This window comes from Hyperolius riggenbachi, chromosome 12, assembly GCF_040937935.1.
Source record: "Hyperolius riggenbachi isolate aHypRig1 chromosome 12, aHypRig1.pri, whole genome shotgun sequence".
Classification (NCBI taxonomy): Eukaryota; Metazoa; Chordata; class Amphibia; order Anura; family Hyperoliidae; genus Hyperolius; species Hyperolius riggenbachi.
The window spans coordinates 105,921,821-105,945,349 of NC_090657.1; the positions used below are offsets into that span (position 1 = coordinate 105,921,821).

At 43.7% G+C, this 23,529-nt stretch overlaps 1 protein-coding gene across 1 annotated transcript in view; it reads left to right on the top strand.

Annotated features, from left to right (window-relative positions):
• SKAP1 (src kinase associated phosphoprotein 1) overlaps positions 1-23,529 on the top strand; it is an 827,172-nt gene that overhangs the window by 661,688 nt on the left and 141,955 nt on the right. The window contains exons 10-11 of the mRNA XM_068262705.1: positions 2,820-2,852; positions 7,229-7,341. Coding sequence (XP_068118806.1) covers positions 2,820-2,852; positions 7,229-7,341 — 146 coding nt within the window. The remainder of the gene's footprint in view (positions 1-2,819; positions 2,853-7,228; positions 7,342-23,529) is intronic.

Sequence of the window (23,529 nt, forward strand, 5' to 3'; positions counted from 1 at the left end):
AAAATGCACCTTTATTTCCAAATAAAATATTGGTGCCATACATTGTGATAGGGACAAAATTTAAATGGTGTCATAACCGAGACAAACGGGCAAATAAAATACATAGGTTTCAATTATGGTACCGTGGATTATTTTAAAGCTATAATGGCCGAAAACTGAGAAATCCTGAATTTTTTCCATTTTTTTCTTATTAATCCTGTTAAAATGCATTTATAAAAAAATTATTCTTAGCAAAATGTATCACCCAAAGAAAGCCTAATTAGTGGCTGAAAAAACAAGATATAGAATAATAAATGTAACGATTGCGGAATCGTCTCCGTGGTCAGCGCACCAGACGTGCGCTGACGCGGCGGATTTCCTCCACAAGCGTATTATTGCGGACACCCAGGCTAGGTGCTATGCACCCGCAGAGGGCAATTCCCACCGGCAGATGGCGCTGTGGAGTGCAGGCGAACACAGCCGCTGCACAGCCACAGATGCCAAATGGGAATTGTACAGATCCGGGACAAGGTACAATCAGGCAGGGCTGGATAGCCCACAGGGAACAGAGCAAAAGGACAGAACCAATGTGTGCCCACCAAATTAGTCGCCACCCAGCGACGGCGAACACACAACGGCGGAAACGAAGTAGGAAACGCAATCGCAAGAATGGCGATTGCCAATAGCGACACAAGACTGAGCAGGACAGAGCACAAGGGTAGCAAAGGCACAGCAAATCATACAAAGAGAAAGATAAAGAAAATAACAAATGCTAGCTGAACGCGAACACTGCACTCATTCGCAACAGTGCACGCGTTCGTGCGCGGTCTCCGCGTGTTACGCACAACAGAGACAAGCACGCCTAACTAACCAAAGACAGACAAACACGAAACAGAGAACGCGAGCGCTTGCTTAACGGTTACATCACCGAGCCTCCAGCAAGCGCAGCAGACAAGACAGACACACGAAAACAGGGACAAGCGACAGAAGGATCCCCAGCGCTAGCGAAAAGTGGCTAGCGCGATCCCAGAAGACAGAACAGAAGGATCCCCAGCGCTAGCGAAAAGTAGCTAGCGCGATCCCAGGAGACAGTAGCAGAACAGAAGGATCCCCAGCGCTAGCGAAAAGTGGCTAGTGCGATCCCAGAAGACAGAACAGAAGGATCCCCAGTGCTAGCGAAAAGTAGCTAGCGTGATCCCAGGAGACAGAACAGAAGGATCCCCAGCACTAGCGCTAGGGCGAGTGCGATCCAAACACACGGCAGACAGAACAGATGAGGTAGGCAGAAACAACCGCTGTTCCAACCTACACTCCAGACTCAATCAGAAGGATCCACAGCCGCTAACGCTAGGGCTTGTACGATCCAAACACAAGACAGACGGAACAGGCAAAACAGATAATACAACCTGACTGGACTAGAAGGGGAGCCTAAAGCACCCCCCAGGAATTAACTATACTAGATAGCAATGGCTGACACTCCAGCAGTGTCCATCAGGAACAGACCATGGAAGGGAAATGTCCAGCAAAGCATTCTGGGAGCAGCATGCTTTTATAGTGCCAGTCATCAAAAGAAGGCAGGTAACGGATTTGCATGACTAATGTATGCAAATCCCTCAGCAACACAAGCTGCAAAACTGACAGAAAGTCTCTCTTAAAGAGACCTGCAGAATGCAGACGTGAACAGTGGTCAAAACGCTGCCTGTCTGCACAGGCAGCTGAGCAGATTCTCACAATAAATTGTAATAGTAGTGATAAAGTTATTAGCGAATGAATGGGAGGTGAAAATTGCTCTGATGCATAAGGTGAAAAATCCCGCGGGCTGAAATGGTTAAAATCTTCAAAAAAGGCGCCTCTGGTTGTGCAAAAGAAGCTCCGACCCGATCATAATAAGCTTCGCCCCCGCCTGGGACACTCTCAAGTGAAGAGGCCCGACCAGGAATCCTAGTGTGGCTATTCCATCATCGGTGTCTCTGCATGCACGTGTCTGCCCTATGTCACCAAAGATAAGACAGCTTTTTGTTGCTCAAATTTTGGGTGTATGTGTGTGTGCGTGAGGGATATACCCCCCCCCCCCCCCCCATGCAGAGCTGCTGCATGAATATCTACCTTACTTCACTCCGGCTTCACTCCACACCTCTCCCTGGGCAACTTCTGAACTGGCCACTGGAGTTTAAAGAGAAACCGTAACCAAGAATTGAACTTCATCCCAATCAGTAGCTTTCCCGGATCCTCAGGGGGCTCTATATAGCTAATATTGTGGTGAAATCCCTCCCACAGTGTGATGTCAGGACCATGGCAAGCAGCATCTCCTTCCCCTGCCAGCAGTAAAAATGTCACCGTGTGATAAATGTCAGAATATAAATCAGGAAGAGGAAAGATTTTACTATGGGCAAACGCTGACTAAATCATTTATACATAATTATTGTAAAAAATGAAGCACTATTTTTTATTACATTATTTTCACTGGAGTTCCTCTTAAAGGCTCACTGTGGGCACATGACCATAAGCTTGAAGCTCTATCAGCTAGTTCAAAAGATGACTGTGAGACTTGTGGACAGAAGCTGGAGCAAGGTAAGGGAGGTATAAAAATGTAAATTAATCGTCTCTGCAGAAGCCCCCTTCTCAGATACGATTGGGTACAGTTTCCTGTCTTGCGAACTGTGTTCAATCAACTTTATTACTGAGCTTGTGCTATATTGCCATCAGTTTGATTAACAGGGATATTTTTTTAGAGTTGTTCAAAAATAGTTTTTCGAGTTGCACATATTTGCGGTAATTCTAATAATCATATTATACTTGTATGTGATACTTCCTTTGACTTTTTTCTTTTCTTTTTACAGATGAGGAGGAACTTGGTTTGCTAGATCCAAGAGGTAGGTAGATGTTTCTGCAAAATAAGCACCTTATTAACACCTTGTCTCCAACTTTTTTCCTCCACAAGCCTGATATTCCTCAGGGTATTAACCCTTTAGCAGCCATGTAACGCTGAGTTTTCCCTGCCGCTGGGGAAGTGTGCCTTCTCCAACCTGGCATGGTGTGCAGAGTGGGCGGCAGGAAGTTTTTATAGTTACCTGTCTGAACGGCTGGATTGGCGGCTGCTTCCTCCGCCAAGGCAGCGGTGCAACCCCGACATGTCTTCTTGGTTCAGTTCACATGATATGAAGTGATCGGTATCTAGGAGACCATGTCAGCTTTACAGCTGGTGATCGAAGACCGGCGATGGAGGAGTCTCTTCCACCACCATGTGGCACAGTAACGCTGACATGGTCTCCTGGATCTCCATCACGTGTCATATCATGTGATTGGGCAAAGTCAGTATAAACTTCCGCACACTCCTCATGCAAATCCACTCACAAAAATCATGCAGCAATCAATACTGTCCCTACAGCTAAGTTAAAAGCTTGGATCTTCGTTACAAGAATAAACACACAGCTTGCTGGTGTGTTCGCATGGTACATATGTAGGTTACTAGCAGCTCCCTTGCAGGATTAGTTAGATGCACCATCTGTCCCATGGAGGACATTAAGGATATGTGCTCCTATTCCTTAGATAGGTTTTGATGCGCTGAATGTGTGCATGTTTGTGCTACGCATGTTACAGGGCCAGAGTTAGGACACAGGGCTAGCTCTACGCGGTGTATGTGACTACACAAGAGACTTTATTCTTGTAATGAAGATCCCAGCTTTTAACTTAGCTGTAGGGACAGCATTGGTTGCTGCATGATTTTTGTGAATGGATTCACATGAGGATTTGCATGAGTGTGCGGAAGTTTATACTGACTTTGCTGTTTTGCTAATGCCACACCCCTTCCAGCACCTCCCCATTAAATCTGAAAGTGTTTAAAAGGTCTAGCTCGAGGTGAGGAGCCTGGAGTTTGTGTTTTTTTTAAGTTATATCATGTGATTGGAACCCAGAAGACCTGTTGGCAGTTCAGAGCCGCCAGTGGAGGAATAGAAGAAGCCGTCCGGAGCATGTAACTATAACTGCTCGCTGCCACCCACTTGTTAGGTTGCACTAGGCAGCCAAATGAGATTTGCTGGCAGAGGTTTAGAATGCACAGCAGCTTTCAAACAAAAAATGTTGTTTGAGGCTGCTAATGAGTTAAAGGATACCTTAGCAATACATTTTTTTTTAAAATGTGTATATACAGTATACAGGATCTTCTAAAAAAATTAGCATATTGTGATAAAGTTCATTATTTTCTGTAATGTACTGATAAACATTAGACTTTCATATATTTTAAATTCATTACACACAACTGAAGTAGTTCCAAGCCTTTTATTGTTTTAATATTGATGATTTTGGCATACAGCTCATGAAAACCCTAAATTCCTGTCTCAAAAAATTAGCATCATCTGACCAATAAAATAAAAGACAAAAAAAAAAAAAGTCAACCTTCAAATAATTAAGTTCAGTTATGCACTCAATACTTGGTTGGGAATCCTTTTGCAGAAATGACTGCTTCAATGCGGCGTGGCATGGAGGCAATCAGCCTGTGGCACTGCTCAGGTGTTTTGGAGGCCCAGGATGCTTCGATAGCGGCCTTAAGCTCATCCAGAGTGTTGGGTCTTGCGTCTCTCAACTTCCTCTTCACAATATCCCACAGATTCTCTATGGGGTTCAGGTCAGGAGAGTTGGCAGGCCAATTGAGCACAGTAATACCATGGTCAGTAAACCATTTACCAGTGGTTTTGGCACTGTGAGCAGGTTCCAGGTCATGCTGAAAAATGAAATCTTCATCTCCATAAAGCTTTTCAGCAGATGGAAGCATGAACCCACTTTTGAACCAGAAACAGCAGCAGAGGCGCCTGACCTGGGCTACAGAGAAGCAGCACTGGACTGTTGCTCAGTGGTCCAAAGTACTTTTTTCAGATGAAAGCAACTTTTACATGTCATTCAGAAATCAAGGTGCCAGAGTCTGGAGGAAGACTGGGGAGAGGGAAATGCCAAAATGCCTGAAGTCCAGTGTCAAGTACCCACAGTCAGTGATGGTCTGGGATGCCATGGCAGCTGCTGGTGTTTGGTCCACTGTGTTTTATCAAGTGCAGGGCCAATGCAGGTAGCTATCAGGAGATTTTGGAGCACTTCATGCTTCCATCTGCTGAAAAGCTTTATGGAGATGAAGATTTCATTTTTCAGCACGACCTGGCACCTGCTCACAGTGCCAAAACCACTAGTGTGAGAAAACGCGGAAAAGCCGCCGCGTTTACTAGCAGCAAGGCGGCTGATTCCGCGTCCAACGCGTCGGTCTGCACGCGGAAGCGTGCATCTAGTGACATGGCAGAACGCGGAAAAGCATGTATTGATAGCGAGGCGGCTGGTTCCACGTCCAGCGCGACGGTTTGCATGCAGCAGCGTGCAGCTGAGCCTGTTAGTTCACATAGGTTTAGGAATACATGCGCGCGCGCTGAAAGGCACAACTTTGATGATGGCCAAGGGGGGATCAGCTGACCAGGCCGGTCAGCTTACCTCAGAGCTGGTAACCATTGGTTGATCACTTTAGGGCGGCGCCAGAGAGCACTGCTCTATATATGGTTACTGCTAGCCATTCTCAAATTGTCTGCCGTTGCGATCACTACGTGGAAGCACTCAGACCTTAGTCAGATCCAACAGTGTGTTTGAACCAGGAGGACCTGGGAATTCACACTGAGCCAGATTACTTGTGTTATTATTTTGTTTTACTTCAGACTAGTTCCAGGGTGTAGAGACCACGAACCTCGCACCCAAGACTAGGGAACTTGTGTTATCATTCTGTTATTCATCAGACTAGTTCCAGGGTGTAGAGACCACGGACCTCACACCCAAGACTAGGGAACTTGTGTTATCATTCTATTATACTTCAGACTAGTTGCAGGGTGTAGAGACCACGGACCTCACACCCAAGACTAGGCATTGTTTGATATTTGTTATGACCTGTTGCTTTTCTGACTATCCCTCTGCTTTCTGATTCGGTACCATGCATATCTGATTTCCGTTGCCAAACCCTGCCTGCCCTGGATACCGAATCAGCCTTCTGTCTTTGTACTTTGTCTGTCCGTGTGTTGCCGACCTGGCTTGCCCGACCTCGAGAGCTATCTCTCTCCACTAAAGAGATAGTCTCCAGATCTGTCAGTGACATCCACCTCCAGGTGTCACTCACTCTCTGGTCCTTCCTACCTTCAGCCTGACTCCACCCCTTGGAGAGTCTTAGGCTGCTGGAAGGTTTCTGTACTCTCTATAGCAGTACTTCCTGTACTGCCTAGGGCCACCTGCTCTTCAGGTGGGTTACTCAAAGTCATACTGTTACACCAAACACTCAATATATATATATTTAGAGGTGTCCAGAGGTTAGCACTATATCTGTATTATTGGTGATTCTGCAGATCACCCATAATCGGGTATGGATCTGTATTCTTGGTGATACTGCAGATCACCAATAATCCGATTCTCTCTGCGAGCTGACACCGATCGTTACAACTAGTAAATGGTTTACTGACCATGGTATTACTGTGCTCAATTGGCCTGCCAACTTTTCTGACCTGAACCCCTTAGAGAATCTGTGGGATATTGTGAAGAGAAAGTTGAGAGACGCAAGACCCAACACTCTGGATGAGCTTAAGGCCGCTATCGAAGCATCCTGGGCCTCCATAACACCTGATCAGTGCCACAGGCTGATTGCCTCCATACCATGCCGCATTGAAGCAGTCATTTGTGCAAAAGGATTCCCGACCAAGTATTGAGTGCATAACTGAACATAATTATTTGAAGGTTGACTCTTTTTTTTGTCTTTTATTTTATTGGTCGGATGAAATACGCTAATTTTTTGAGATAGGAATTTGGGGTTTTCATGAGCTGTGTGCCAAAATCATCAATATTAAAGCAATACAAATATATGAAAGTCTAATGTTTATCAGTACATTACAGAAAATAATGAACTTTATCACAATATGCTAATTTTTTGAGAAGATCCTGTATATATATATATATATATATATATATATATATATATATATACATATATATATAGATATATAGATTTATATATATATATATATATATATATATATATATATATATATAATGTTCCTTCATTTATTTCCAAACAAGTTTATCAAGCTAAAACAGCCGTTTAATTTGTTTGTTGCATTGTGCTAGTATATGACTTTTGCACAGTTCCTCATGTATGCCCCATTAAGTCAAATAGGAAATGATCGCAGCAAGTAAGTTTGACTGTATTATGTGTTTTGTATTGATTTTTCTTCTCCAACAGGCGGATCCATCATTAATTATGCAGATTATTACCAAGGACTCTGGGATTGCACGAGTGACAAGAATGATGAGCTGTCATTCCAGCGTGGAGACATCATCCGTATTCTGAGCAAGGTGAAGTACTGTGGAGCAGACGGGGACATTGCTTGGGAACAGAGTTATTGCATGTGTTAAGTACAATGAATCATTTCTTCTTCACGGTTAAAGTGGTGTTTAGGCATTGGAGATCTGACCATCCATTAGTATCCGATCCTAAAAAAAAACACAACAGAATTGCACTGGTAATCTATACACAACATTCTGAAGAGGGTGGTCATAAGCATTGGATTGAAATGTGACTTAGATGAGTGCTAGACAATACTTAGATAATACTTAGACCAGTGTTCCCCCAACACTGTCCTTAAGGCCCACCAACAGTGCATGTTTTGTATAAATCCACAGAAGTAGTTAATCAGCTCTGCTGCAGCACTAATTACTCCACCAGTGATTGCGTGTGGTTTCCTGCAAAACATGTACTATTGGTGGCCCTTGAAAACAGGGTTGGGGAACTCTGACTTAGACCTCCCATACACCTCTGTAATTTGCACCAGGATAAATATATATTTGGCTGAGTTGAAATCCTTCTCTGGTCACTGTAGTTTCTGTGCAACTTGAGTGGTCAGATTGGCTTCTCACACTTCCAAAACCAGGAGCTTGATCTGTATGTTTGGCCTAGAGTACGATTACGTGTGAGTCATTTAAAAACATGATTAAGGCCCCATTCACACCTAGAATCTCAAAACGCTAGCGATTACCGCTCGCGTTTTGCGGGAGTGATTTTTCTGTGATTAACGCGGAAAAATCACTGGACACTGCAGTGTTTTGGGAGAGATCGCAATTAGCGGTGCTATGCATGCTAATCGCATATCGCCGGCAAAACACTGCATGTTACGCGTTTGCGGTTAACGCTAACCTGGACTAGCGTTTTTTAAAAACCGCTAGCGTTTTGCGCTGAGCGGGTATCGCGGGATTCTCGCTCAAGTGTGAACGAGCCCTAAGAATAGCTGAATTGTACATAAACTTCCCACCACACTAATGTAAAGCAAATCTGAACCAAAGTTAACTTGAACTGAGCCTATCTCTGCCTTGGTCTAAATACCTAAATACATACATTTAATAAAGGCACCCATTGAAAAGGGCACAGGAAATATCCGATAGCAGCGTATCAGTAAAATTACCAATATTCTACTTATATAATATTTTTTATTTTTATATTATATTTTATTTCAAAGATTTTTATTAAGGTTGCAATAGAAAATCGTACAAAATGCAAATAGTAAACTCACGCAGGGGGCTTAAAGTGAGTCTATAAATAGAAAATACAGACAAGAAATGTAAGCAGCCAAACTTTGAAAAAATAAATAAAACACACACACACACAAAAAAAAAAAATCTAACCAATTCCTTCACGGGCCATAACATTTACAAATGCAGCCTTGAACGATTCTGCAGGAATATAGAGAGATTAAGCCAAGTAACTAAAAATATGTGATAAAAGCTCTTAGGTGAAAAAGACATGGTAGGACAAGTCAACATTCTCGGCATGATCTACACAGGTATCCCAGGGCTTCTCAAATTGTGGCATAAGGTCTTCAACCATAGCTAACACTAATTGGATTAATGGAGATATATAGACCATCAGTGATATCCCCCTCCTCTCTCTGCACCCTATAAACCCATCAATCAACTCCAACAATTTGCAACGGCCTCAAAAATGTTTAACATCTCAAGCCAACCACAGTTTCCCTTCATCAGGGAGAGTGAAGACCTCCCATCTCATCCACATTTAGTTGAATCTTTCCTCCCTATTGGTCGCCAGGTGTATGGCCTATTCAGAGTGTTTTTCAGAGAGTACAGTTTCTTCAGGCAGGGAACACACTTGACTGATTTTGTGTGCATTTTCATCAATGGGCTAGTTCACATTTAATGCATTTTTCAGGCGCAGAAAAAAAAACGGACATTCTGCATGATGACTGCATATTTTGTCAGTTTTCTCTATCAATTACATTAGCTGCTATGAAAAAAGGCACGTGTTTTCCTGCATAGAAACACACTTGATGTGCAGAAAATGTACGCAGGAAAATGCGTGCAGAAAAATGAAAGAGAAGTGTGTTCCCTGCCTTAACCAGTCTTGAACCAACTGCGTTACCATTCTGCTATGAATTTGGGGTTTGCATCACATTCATATGGAAGAAGTGCACCTAACAGACTTGCTTTTTTATCAGGGGGTGTGAGTAACAGCTTCTTTATATCTGTCTCCTCTTTGTAAGACAAGTCAGGCTACTACGGTTCTGAGAAAATTAGTAAATTGTAGATGTTCATATTGCATGTGGTGACATGAGAGCATTCCTATTCAGACGCTCCAGGGCCACCGATTGTCCTTGCTGCTATACCAGTTTTAATTTGAACATTAGCATAGTAAACTTTTTCAAGGAATTTGAAGATATTCAGGGAGGATAAAGGATTATCCCATACCCACATATCTGGGCCTACAGAAGAAGAGATACGGTGCAGAGCTAGCATTTTATCCCACACCCCAAAAGTGTCCAGAGTAAGTGAGAGAACCTTACAGAGAGATGCTGGTTGTTTGTGCTAGTGTGGCCATACTCCTATGCCTGCCCCTGGATCATAACTGAGTTCCTCTCATTCCAAATCAACCCACTGTGCCTTACATAAGTTATTGGTCCATTCTACCACTCTATTAAGGTGAACAGAAATGTAATAAGTTTTAGGGTGTGTAATTGCTAATCTCCTCTCTGACTTAGGGCCATATCCTATTCAAGGTGATAAGTAGCTTGCAGATGCGAGCTACTTATCACCTTGCCATCGCGCGAGGATTACCGGCAAATTCAATTGCCCATATCCTTTGCGCGATGGCTGATCGTTAGAGAGCATTACTCAGGCGAAAGCCTGAGCGATGCTCCCTATTAGCGGGCGATGGGGAGTGAGGTTTACGCTGTGGTGCTGTCCATCAGCACCACGGCTTCACTCCCCACACATGCGCACTCGCCCGCCGAACATCGCCGATATCTTCCGCCGCAGCATCTGGGGGTCTCCTTTAATAAGGAGACCCCCAGAGCTCCCCGTCGGGTTGCTGCACCGTTTAGAAGTCCCCGCACAGCTCTGCAAAGGCTCCCCTGTCATATGTACCGCCGCTGATCACCCGCCGCCTCTCGCCGCAAAATCCGTCGTGTAATTACAGTGTATCTAACACTAATTACTGTCCGCATAGAAGGAGCCCGGGCAAAGCATCTTTGAATCTGCAGCCGGGCTCCCCATTGGTCTGCTGTCTGAACCAATAAAATGGCTCAGACGGGTGATCGGTGGCGGTACATATGACAGGGGAGCCTTTGCAGAGCTGTGCGGGGACTTCTAAACTGTGCGGTGACCCGACGGGGGAGCTCTGGGGGTCTCCTTATTAAAGGAGACCTCCAGATGCTGCGGCGACGACGTGCGTTAGCTAGTTTAGACCTGCTTTTTGCAGGTCTAAGCTAACGCTCATGTCTGCCGGGAAGCATCGCTTCCCGGAGACATGATAAGGGTAATTGGATTCCGTGGTAAGAACTCGCTGGGCGAATATATCGCCCAAGCGAGTTCTTTTCCACCTGGGGGTCTAAAGTTTAATTAGATTAGGCGATGCCCCCATCGCCTAAGTTAAGAACTCGCCAGTGCTTAGCGCTGGCGAGTTCAGCAATAAAATATGGCCCTTAGTCCTTTGTAAGGTGAACAGAGCTAAGCTAATTTTTTTAGCCTTCCAGGTATATTTGAACATAAGCCTAGAAAGTCTTTATTCCACAACTACTCTGGAACCTGCACTGGGACAATTTATAAAATATAAAGAGGTCTGGACATAAGGTTCATTTTTAGATATTCACTCTCCCAATCCACAAGTGAGAAAGAGAGGCCCAAGATTCAATATCCCTCTCCAACATATCCAGCAGGGGGAGATAATTCAATTTATGCAATTTGTTCTGATCAGTACTAATTTGTACTACCAAATTCGCAATAACTGAGGGCTTCCACGGCCATTGCTGTCTGCCCATCCAGTAACGCAGCACTCCTCCATCACCACCAGATTGTCCCCTTGGCCTCTCTCCCCCGGCCCCTGTACATCCCAGCCAGGGCCACAGCTCCAATTGCCTGCCGTCCATCCATCATGGCAGCCACGCTCATCCACCCACCAGCTGTCCCCTCTGCCTTTTATCCTCCGGCTCTATGGAGGCAGCTTGCTTCAGCCTCTATCAGCCTTCCACTGCACGTAAAGGTTGCCAGCCTCCCTTAGCAGCTGTACATCGGCACAAAGCAGCTACACAGGGACTAAGACGACGCCAGACCAACAGCCGTGGTCTCATTGCTGTTGCCAGTTTTTGGGAAACTAACCGGACAGATCAAGTCACAACCCCAGGGGACTCACCTCACTTTTCTACATACTCTCTTTCTTTATCGTTCTCTCTCTCTCTTCCCCAAGATAGTACAAGGGCATCTGATTCAAAGTATCGCTATAGAAGCGTTTTGAGTGCCTTAGACGGCAGCAGATGTCCCCTGGTCCTACTCTTGGGCCCATTCCTTACGAATTCTTTACCTATGCTTTAGTCTGTCTGTATTATGCATTGTACCTACTGTATGTATCCGCTGTATATATGTACTGTATGCGCTATATGTATCTACTGAGTACCTACTGTATGCTGTTAAATTTCTGTACTGTACCACCACCGACCCTGTTGTGCCAAAACCAATTCCGGGTACAACTCATGTTGTACTTGGCGAAATAAATGATTCTGATTCTGATATAAGTGAGCTTTATACCTGAGTAAGTTGTCAATACGTTTCCCTTCAAAAAGCTTTGGCTGCTCCAGGGTCTGGGCTGCCAGGGATTGTTTTATGTTGCATTTGCAGGGCCCAAAACTCCTCCCAGACCTGCCTAATCTGTACCATCTTCTCCTTTTTATACCTAGCCTCCATTTTAATTATGCCCTCCCTCAACACACATTTGTGCACTTCCCTTACACTAAAAGGCCCAGGAGTCTGAATGTACGCAATTGTGGGAAATATACTCCTCTACCACTTGTTTATAGTATCTAGAACAGGTGTGATCCTGCATTAGACTAGTGGTAATCCTCCACAATGATCCTTTCAACTTTTTAGACAATACTGTGTGATCAGACCTCGACTGGATCCCAATATTAGATTGGTTGTGCCTTGAGAGCAGTGCATGAGAGACCACATCCAGATGGCTAGAGGTACCATGTGGGTGGGAGAAGTGTGTGTAATCCCTGACTGTGGGATGGAAAACCCTCCAACCATCAATCAATTGCAAACATAAGAGTTTATTTTGTATATAAACCTAACCGCCTTGTAGGAGTCAGAAGTACTTACTTTAGAGCGGTCTAAAAGACGATCCAACATGTAAAGGTCAAATCGCCCCTCACAATCAAGTGACTTTTCCTGAATTGGTCTAGTTTGTCTATGATCTTGGAGAGCGTAGCTTTCTGGGAAGTGTTAGGTAGTTTATATACACTGGCCACTGGGAATGTCTTATTGCCAATCACCAGCTTAACAAAGGTGTACCCTAGTGTTCTATGGTATTCTGACTTCTTCTACTTCCCTTAATGTTTTCTTTTCTTGGAGGGGAGGGGAGACTTTTGGGATACAGTCTGTATATTACATAGAGCTAATGGGGCTTTAGGCCAGATCATTTATAGGGTTGCTCTTAAAGAGGAACTCCAGTGAAAATAATGTAGTAAAAAAAGTGCTTCATTTTTACAATAATTATGTATAAATGATTTAGTCAGTGTTTGCCCATTGTAAAATCTTTTAAATCCCTGATTTACATTCTGACATTTATTACATGGTGACATTTTTACTGGTGGCAGGTGATGTAGCTGCTGTATGCTGTTTTGGCAGTTGGAAACAGCTGCAAACAGCTATTTCCCACAATGCAACAAGGTTCACAGACCGGAAACTGCTGAGTTTCTTGTGGGAGGGGTTTCACCACAATATCAGTCATACAGCGCCCCCTGATGGTCTGTTTGTGAAAAGGAAAAGATTTCTCATGTAAAAGGGGGTATCAGCTACTGATTGGGATAAAGTTCAATTCTTGGTTGGAACTTCTCTTTAATGACGGCACAGTCTGCATTTTTCTAGGTTCTGTTTGATTTATGGTCCACTAATGCAATTAGTTTATTTTTAAGGTGTAAATTTCTGTGTAAAGCTACTGCGGTACCTTTAGTTTTAGCAATGCCAGGCAAACTCAAAAACCAATGTAAACAAAAGGAGACCGAGAGCCCAATATAGTGTAGTATGTTTTGTAAATTGAGGTAATAATGAAACGTAAGTAATATACTTACACACCTGGGTTACCCTTTAGGCAACCACTGAATGAGCAGGTGGGGAGATTAGGCCTGTCCCCACTCAGGGCTAAGATGTTGCTCTCTGTAGAAGGAAAAGAGGGTATTCCACCCTGCCACCAAGGGTGGATGACTTGCTATATGGAGAAGCAGAGGCGCCAAAAGAGTAAAAATATCTAAGGTTTAAAAGTATTCAGGTGGCGGTGGTGGCCCAGCAACACCCAAAACAGACACGATGCTATTGTTTAAAGAGACGATAATTTATTCACATACTCCTATTAAAAATACAACGCGTTTCTTGGGCAACATCCCGCTTCATCAGGCAATAAACAACTGGAGTATCTCACAGCGTGGGGTCCAAAACGTGCTTGGCACCTCTGTGGCAAGCATGTTTTGGACCCCACGCTGTGAGATACTCCAGTTGTTTATTGCCTGATGAAGCGGGATGTTGCCAGTGAAACGCGTTGTATTTTTAATAGGAGTATGTGAATAAATTATCGTCTCTTCAAACAACAGCATCGTGTCTGTTTTAGGTGTGGCTGGGCCACCACCGCCACCTGGATACTTTTAAACATTTTAGATATTTTTACTCTTTTGGCGCCTCTGCTTCTCCATATATCAAACACCAATGTGGATAATATGGGGAAGTGTCTAAGGCAAGGGACCTGACCCGCCTTTACGTAAGTCTCCTGCAGCAGGAAGGCATGGAAGACATAAAGAATCTGGTACCGCTTCTGTGGCACTTAAAAGCCATTGACTTTCTCATAGATTCCACCTTTAAGGCAAATTCACCAATAACTATCTACAGACAGCCATGCTCTACTTACATAATATTTACTGATATTTTACCCTCCTGGTGGTGCCTAACCCTAAGACCTCCCTGGTGGTGCCACTGCCTAACCCTAAAACTACCCTGGTGGTGCCTAACCTGAGACCCGCCTGGTAGTGCCTAACCCTAAGAACCCCCTAGTGGTGCCTAACTTTAAAGGACAACTGCAATGAGAGGGATATGGAGGCTGCCGTATTTATTTCCTTTTAAAAAATACACGTTGCCTGGCAGCCTTGCTGATCTATTTGGCTGCAGTAGTGTCTGAATCACACCAGAAACAAGCATGCAGCTAATCTTGTCAGATCTGACAATAATGTCAGAAACACCTGATCTGCTGCATGCTTGTTCAGAGTCTATAGCTAAAAGTATTAGAGGCAGGGGTTCAGCAGGACAGCCAGGCAACTGGCATTGTTTAAAAGTAAATAAATATGACAGCCTCCATATCCCTCTTGTTACAGTTGTCCTTTAACCCCTTACTGATGCCTAACATTGAAGACCCCCACCCACTGATGACTAACCCTATCCACCCACGTCCTATATATACACAGATGCATGTTTATTAACTTCATTGGTATGCTCCAAAAATTGCATACAAAACACATGCAAAAAAAGCAAACACTGATCCCAAAAAAAAATCACAAACCGCAGAAGTGACATACATAGTGTCATCCCTCCCTTCCTATCCAGAGCTGCAAATCTGTTGTGTCCGATTTATGCTTTCTTGACATACTGAGAATGATTATGTTTACAGGCATGAAGTCACAGAATAATAGCAGTTGCTTCAATCAGTAAAGGGTTTTGTCACTTTGAGGGTGTTGACTACCATAAAGAACAGTGGAAATCAGTGATGCTTTATTGAGACACCCTGTTTGCCAGTTTGCCTCAGATCACCACCTGAAAAACTAGTGGTACACAAACACAATGAAAGTTGATGCAATTTTTGACAGCTGATCTCCATTTATGCGAATGGAGCTGTATATTTATGTGAATAAAGCTATTGATTTTTGAATTTTTTATTAACTATTCTGACTTTGGTTCTCGATTTAGTCAGGGCTGTGGAGTCAGAGTCGAGGAGTCTGAGTCGGGACAATTTTGGGCACCCGGAGTCGGAGTCGTGGATTTCATAAACTGAGGAGTCGGATGATTTTTGTACAAAATCCACAGCCCTGTTAAGTATTATGCTGAATACACACGATGCGTTTTTGTGGTCGATTAGCGTCGATTCGATTATTTCCAACATGCTCGATTCGGATTTCGATCGTTTTTGCCGTCGATTTGGCATGATTAACATGCAAATCGACGGCAAAAACGATCAAAATACGAATCGAGCATGTTGGAAATAATCGAATCGATGCGAATCAACCGCAAAAACGAACGCAAAAACGCATCGTGTGTATTCAGCATTAGACTAAGGAGTCGGAGTCGAGGAGTCGGAGTCTGAGCCATTTTGGGTACCCGGAGTCAGAGTCGTGGTTTCATAAACAGAGGAGTCGGAGTCGGAAGATTTTTGTACCGACTCCACAGCCCTGGATTTAGTAACCTTCTACCTGAGGATTCGTTATGCTCCCTCATGGACAGCTAACTAAAGATGGATGTCGCCACCTGCATACGTTTCAGAATGGGCAAACACTGACTAAATAATTTATACATAGATATTGTAAAAAAGTAAGCAATGCTTTTAATGACGTTATATTCACTACACTTCCTTTTTAAGTTAAATATGGGACAGTAATTAGGCCACTGATCAGCAGAATCTGATCTCCCATTTATGAATTTGGCCTTATAAAAGTGATGATCAGTTTGTGAAAAAAATGAAGAATAACCCTAAGGTTGTACGAGTGAGAAGGGGACATGATTTGTGTGTGGAGGAAAAAGTTTTTGCTATCTATTTGAAAAGGTGTCCTACACAGTGAGAGTGGTTAAAATCTGGCACATATTACCACAGGAAGCAGTTATGGCAAACTCTATATCTGCATTTAAAGAGAGTTTGGATGCTTTCCTTGCCTTGAAGGGCATCCACGGCTATAATTATTAGGTAATTCCCGGAAGAGTTGATCCAGGGATTTAACTGACTAGATTCTGGAAGGAATTTTTCCCTTTAAAGGATAATTGGCCAAAGCCATGTATGTTTTTTGCCGTCCTCTGGATCATCTGGGATATGTGCAGGTTCAGAATGTTTTTTATTTTTTTTTTATTTTTTTTTTCTGGTTGGACTTGATGGATGAATGTCTTTTTTCAGCCAAACACTATAACTATATAACAAAGTAGCAGTCTACTATCAGATAATCACTTGTTTGAGGTAGACCCCTCCCTAGATGCAGCAAGGACAAACGGTTGGTGCTGCCCACTTCAAAGTGACATTTGAAAAGAAAGAGTTCATTTCTAAAGGTCCCTACACATGCCGGACGGATCGCTCAGAAACAGCCGTATCGGTCTGCCGACAGACTGTACACATGCCGGACTGTCACTGGAACGCCCACCCAGCGGGAGGTGACGACGGACCCGTCGTTGCCTCCAGTCCGGCGTGTGTACGGACCTTAAGTGAAATAAGAGAGAAGATGACATTACAATTGTACTGAAGTGTAACCCCTCAATACATACGTTTATTAACAATGTCAAGTTGCTTGCAAATCACTCACTAGATTAGATCCACTTAAATATTAAATGATTATTGTTATTACACCCCTTTATATACATTTTCGGCAGTGTTTTTTAGAGGACATTTACCCAATCATGTGACTAACTTCCCATCAGCAAGACCCATTGTAATATTTCTACTGCATTCTAGGGCAGATGTTAGGATAAGTCAATTAGCCTAGCAGTATGATTTTTTGTTTCTGGAGGCAACCAGGGTGTCTGGAAAAAATCTACTCAAACAGGAGGTGACAGTGCTGTCCACTTAACCAGCATGCTGCAGATGTAAGAGGGTCACACAAATTAATGCCACTTTTTTTGTAATTCTTTTACAGAGTGTTAATGCATTAAGAATTCTGTTAACAGCCTGTGCTTTCACAGAACAGATTGCTGTGGCTGTGACCTTGTATTGGGGTTATTTTTTTGCCTGCATATACCCAGGTATATGCTTACTTCTTAAAGCAAACGGTTTATAGACTTTCAGCTTTTAAAATTGATTATTATGATCAGTAACAGCCATTTATTTTGTTTGTCAGAGTTGGCAAATATCAGGACTGTGCTAAAGAAAGGTAATTAACCCATAGATGGGCAGATGTCTGCTGAAGTGACTGGTGGCAAGAGATGTGACTGTCCTTGCCATTGATACAGGTCAGCCTTATCTTTCACAACATTCCTCCCCGACTTATCTAGCATGCCTGCAGCACAGATCAAGCTGTGCTCTGTGGAGAAAAGGGAATGATCAGTCACTGCTAGCAGGGATTTTCTGACATGAGCAGCAACCAAGATTTCCTGTGGCCCCTGCAAGCTTTTTACCACTACATTTTTAACCCATACACTGACTTTCTGACTTTATCATAAAGGTGTGTACACATGCACAGTTACTGTTACCTGTAGCTATTTGACCTGATAACTGGGCTGACAGTTTCGGGCATGAGCGCATACAGCCTTGTCTCTCAACTATACATGAGTGATGTGTACTGATGCTATGGAGAGGGGATGAGGTACAACAGTGCGACGCACAATGCTGTGGCCTTTGGTTTGCAGGGGAATAAAGGGAACAATTCTCTTAGTCATTACTGTTGTTTAAAGTTCCAGCATGCCTTGAGAAACAATAAAACAGCGGCTTCAGTATGAACCATAAGTGCTCATATTTTTTGTAATTTCCCATTATTTGTCCCTTTCATGGCCACACCTACTTTACTGTAGTGTGGCTCCTTAATTGGTAACCAAAATCCTCTGGGGTGGACATGTTAAATTGGGCTTGAGATAGGGGAAATGCACAGAACTCTGTCAGACTATGGGGCACTAGAGCTTACAACCTCCTCCCGTACAAAGTGAGAGCTGGATGGTGTTGAAATTACAGAGGAAGACTGAGAAGATGTGCTGTTCGCTAAGAAAGTATCCCCATGTGTACGCGAGAAAGCTACTCAGCTCTATATTTTACATCAGGCATAGTTGACTCCCAGTAGAATTGTTAAATCTACCCCACAACTCTCAGACTTTTGCCCCAAATGCTAATCCCCTTCTCCCTCGTATATATGCTATATGCTTTTACTATGCTCTGCCCCTTTGTCTTGTGACTGTACTGTAAATAAGTCGTTGCCACAACCTTTTTAACACTGTAAAAATATCTGTCAGTTCCTTGACTGGATTTTACTACCACAGTGCCTACATATATCTGATGACTATGTAATTAGCTTTCTTTAGCTTTGTATGCAATGTGTGTATAAACCAGGCATGGGCAAACTTGGCCCTCCAGCTGTTGAGGAACTACAAGTCCCACAATGCATTGCAGGAGTCTGACAGCCACAGTCATGACTCATAAAGGCAAATGCATTGTGGGATTTGTAGTTCCTTAACAGCTGGAGGGCCAAGTTTGCCCATGCCTGGTATAGACCAACCTGTATTCATGTTCTTTATTTTTCTATGTACCTGAATCTGCCTTATCTGAACAATCAATAAACATTTCTTTGTTTAAAAAATTGGACTTCACATGCAACTGGAGAATGGGTGCTGCCATAGGCCACAATCAATATAAATTGACAGCACACACTGTGTATTCTATCGCTGAACTCCAGTTAGTGTCGGGGACTGTGGCCAGAGCTTGGCTATTGTATAGATATTACTATTGGCAATACCTCACACCTATTTTACCTTCTGGCGTTATGCCTTCTGAGGTTCTAGCTACAGCCCTGAATTTCCACTTTGTATATGGTACTAGAATAAATACATACTGTACATACATTTCCAGAATGACTGGACATAAGACCGCTTAGTAATAAAGATTTCTGTTTCCTTAACATGTCAAGTTGGGCACCCGTGTTTTGAATGTGTGAACTCATACGTGACTTGCTGATTTCGAGTCTGCATTCCTTTTGTTGATAGGACTCACGTGCGTGGAAAAATCGTGTTCTGCCAGATTTCTTCTCTTCTTAAACCTGCTGGGCGGTATGGACGAGCTCAGCTCGTCCATTACCGCCGAAGGCTGCCGCTCAGGCCCTGCTGGGCCGTTTTCGATCAAATAAAAAGGAGCACACGCAGCCGGCACTTTGCCAGCCGCGTGTGCTACCTGATCGCCGCGTGCAGCGGCGAAAGAGGGTCCCCCCAGCCGCCCGAGCCCAGCGTAGCCGGAACAAACAGTTCCGGCCAGCGCTAAAGGGCTGGATCGGAGGCGGCTGACGTCGGCTGACGTCCATGACGTCACTCCGCTCGTCGCCATGGCGACGAGGTAAGCGAAACAAGGAAGGCCGCTCATTACGGCCTTCCTTGTTACTTCTGATCGCTGGAGGCGATCAGAAGAACGCATCCGGAGCGCCCTCTAGTGGGCTTTCATGCAGCCAACTTTCAGTTGGCTGCATGTAATAGTTTTTTTTTAATTAAAAAAAAACCTCCCGCAGCAGCCCTGGCGGTCTTAATAGAACGCCAGGGTGGTTAAAAGGATTGGAACTTCTCCTCCTTCAGGGAGTGCATCAGCTCTTATGTCAAATCCTCCCTTTAAGGTCGATCCGAGGTGAACTTTTACACATTGCATAATTGTGTTCCTTTCCTATTGTTTATAGGGCATTCCTCAAGCCAAATACTTTTTTCTTTTTGTTTTAATACTCTACTTCCCTATAAACTAATAAAAAAAGCCACACCCACAGGGTTTCAGAGAGCCTTGGCAGTAGCAAGGGCTCATGGGAGCTCAGTCTGGGCAGGAGGAGGTGTTACTAGCCATTGATTTCAGAGGCAGAGGGGAGGAGGAGAGGGGATTAGGCTGATGGCTCAAGATACAGATAAGCCTGCTTCTGTGTAATGTTTACAAACAACATGGCGGCTGTCATTGTATCACAGGAATAAATAATCATATTCTATTAAAACTGTTTGCAGCTAGATTTGCTGTGTAAACCATCTAAACTTTAGATAAGATATATAGACAAGTTACTTGTTATAGTTCGTTTTTCATCTCGGATCCGCTTTAAGGACAAGGTCTTTAAAGGAGTTATCAGCCAAATTCCGTAAAATGAGCTTTACTCACCTGGGGCTCTCTCCAGCCCCTTGCAGCCGACTGTCTCACGCCGACCGCTCTGCTCCATGCCGCTGTCCCGATCTCCGTTCTCAGTAGGCCTTACTGCGACTGTGCCAATCGCCGCTGTCAATCACGGCCACGTGGGCCACGGCGAACTGCGCAGGCACAGAACTACTGCGCCTGCGCAGTTCGCCGTGGCCCACGTGGCCGTGATTGACAGCGGCGATTCGCGCAGCCACAGTAAGGCCGACCCCGTGGTCGGCCTGAATAATGAGTACGGAGACCGGGACAGCGGCGGGCAGCAGAGTGGTCGGCGTGGGACAGTCGGCTGCAAGGGGCTGGAGAGAGCCCCAGATGAGTAAAGCTCATTTTAAGGAATTTGGCTGACAACTCCTTTAAGTGTTTGTTACACTCAGACATCTGGGTCTATTGTCTGTCATCTGTTGTTGAATTCCAACAATCACCAGGCCAGCAGAACACTGGCCTGATCAACATTTTGGATTATTCACTGCAAAGACTTCATTGCTTACTGGACTCCAACACGTTATTTTGATCTTTCAGACATTCTACCTCATTTCTCATCTCTTACTTATTCTATCCAACTAATCTGTTCAGCTGCCAGATATATCAGAATCAGAAAAATGTATTTCGCCAAGTACAACGTGGGGTTGTACCCGAACTTGATTTTGGCTCTACAGGGTCGGTGATGGTACAGTAACAACAATGGTACACAGTAACAGCAGTGTACCATATATGTATTCGCCAGCTCCAATGTAGATGTGTGTATAGTTTTCATAATAAACTAATTTAATCCTTCCAGTTTTTACCTTGTTACCTGATCATTCTGATCTATGCTAGAACGCCATGTTCTCAAGAAGAGACTCACTACCTCATAATCTTATTTTTATAAATTTTTGATTTGGCTAGTTAGGTTGCAATTAACCATTTTTCCTTTCAGGAATATCTAGCCCCGAGGTCTCTTCACCGTGTTTCAATTCGGAAAGTGGCGGCATCAAAATTACCATGATTTCCAGTGTGAAATCATGGACCCATTTTAAATGGTACACTACAAAGTAGGAGTAAGTATTGTCCTAGTAACTTGTGCAGTGACCAAGGCCAAATTTCACGTTTCCACTGACCGCCCCCCCCCCCCCCCCCCCCCTCAGCCTAGTTTCGTGTGTGTATCTTCCTCACCCTTCCTTCGTTGTACAAACTGTATCATCCTATGTAAAGAGACATCATATAAGTCTATGTGGCTAATTGGCAATAAAACAAACCCCCGGATAAGTTATGAGAACTATGACACATTACCAGCCAGTTTTGGAGGCTTCCTGTGTCCTTCTGGTGACAATACATTGCCAAAATTATAATTCATCTCTGTAGTGGTTATAATTTAACAATGGAAATGACCCAGCTGACTAAAGAGCCATGCTCATAATTATATGTGCAAAATGACAACAATTGGCATGTAGTTATGCACGTTGCACAGCTTTCGTGCAGTTTTTGCATGGAGTTTTGTGCACTTGAACATTGCTGATGTTTGCTTCTACATTTTCAGAACGGAAATTCCGGTGTCAGGGTTGATAATAGCATCATACATTTTATTCATTTTTGTAGAGATTAAGATAAACAGAGGTTACCCTCGCACACAGATGGCTGGTAAAGTACTTTTGACATGAAACTTTGCTTACTTAGATGTACCGGTACTCTGCATAGCAACTGTGTCTCCACGTTTCAGCATAGTTCAACTTGTAACATCAGAAAAGGACATCTGTGGCCACCAATTGGTTTAAGCAGACTTTACTCTTTAGACATCCGTATCAGCATAAATGACAGTAAAGATGTTAATACATCACCATTAGTTGATAGCTGCACAGCTTGTAAAGACAAAAGATGGTCCACAATTGTTTTGCACAAACTGCGCATCATCACGGACCTCTAGATAGATTCCACGGCACGGAGAAAGCTCGTCGCCATGGTGGGGAGGCTTGGCGTATATACATGCAACTCCTCCCTTCCGTATAGCGGGCCGGCAGCGTCACGCTTCCCCCGGAACTGACGTGTGCCTCAGCATGGAGCGCACCATCAGTATATCCGGCCCTATCATTTACATTTCCTACGCAACCTGCTCGCGAGAACCATCTGCCAAGACGCCGCTCATCAAAATACGGGCAGACCAAGTCTCCCTTTTGACAAGATATTGGGATTGATAATAGTGAGCGGAACGCTGCCTTCCCGTCTAACCCTAAGCATCAGAATATATATCGGGCTAGAAGGAGCAAGGAACAATATATTATATATATAACACACCCGAGTGGTGATGTATTGCATAACAGCCCATTGAACCCATTGAAGTGACAGCTCCCATTACCAGAAAAGAAGCAAAAGAGAATTATAGGGCAGGCCAATCTGTTTAAGCCTACAGTGTATAAGATCAAGAAAAAGGGATCAATATTTTTCAAGAAAAACACCAAGTTCATTTTTGTCATTGAAACCTAAAGGTCCCATTGCCATTGCATTTGTTCTAGAGATCAAAAACGCTTCTCTTTTTTAACAATAGTATCTCACGATTTCCTCCCCTAGATGAGGTTTTTACTACTTCCAGGCCTGTAATTTTTAAAACATCACGATTTGCATCATGACATTCTCTTACATGCTGAATGAGCCTCAGAGCTCCTACTCCTTTGTGAATTGACCTTCGATGCTCAACTAACCATTCTCTCATAGGTCTTGTTGTTTGGCCAATATAGAAGAAAAGACAAGGGCAAAGAATCGCATAGACAACAAATGCGGTCCTGCATGTAATGACATTTTTTATCGGATGGGTATATTCTCCCAATTTAATGTTGTCTACTCTCAGAACATGAGCGCATGTTGGGCAGTTTCTACATGGGAAGGTACTTACCCCCGTAAATTTACCGAAACAAAAGGTGGGTTTAGGTTTA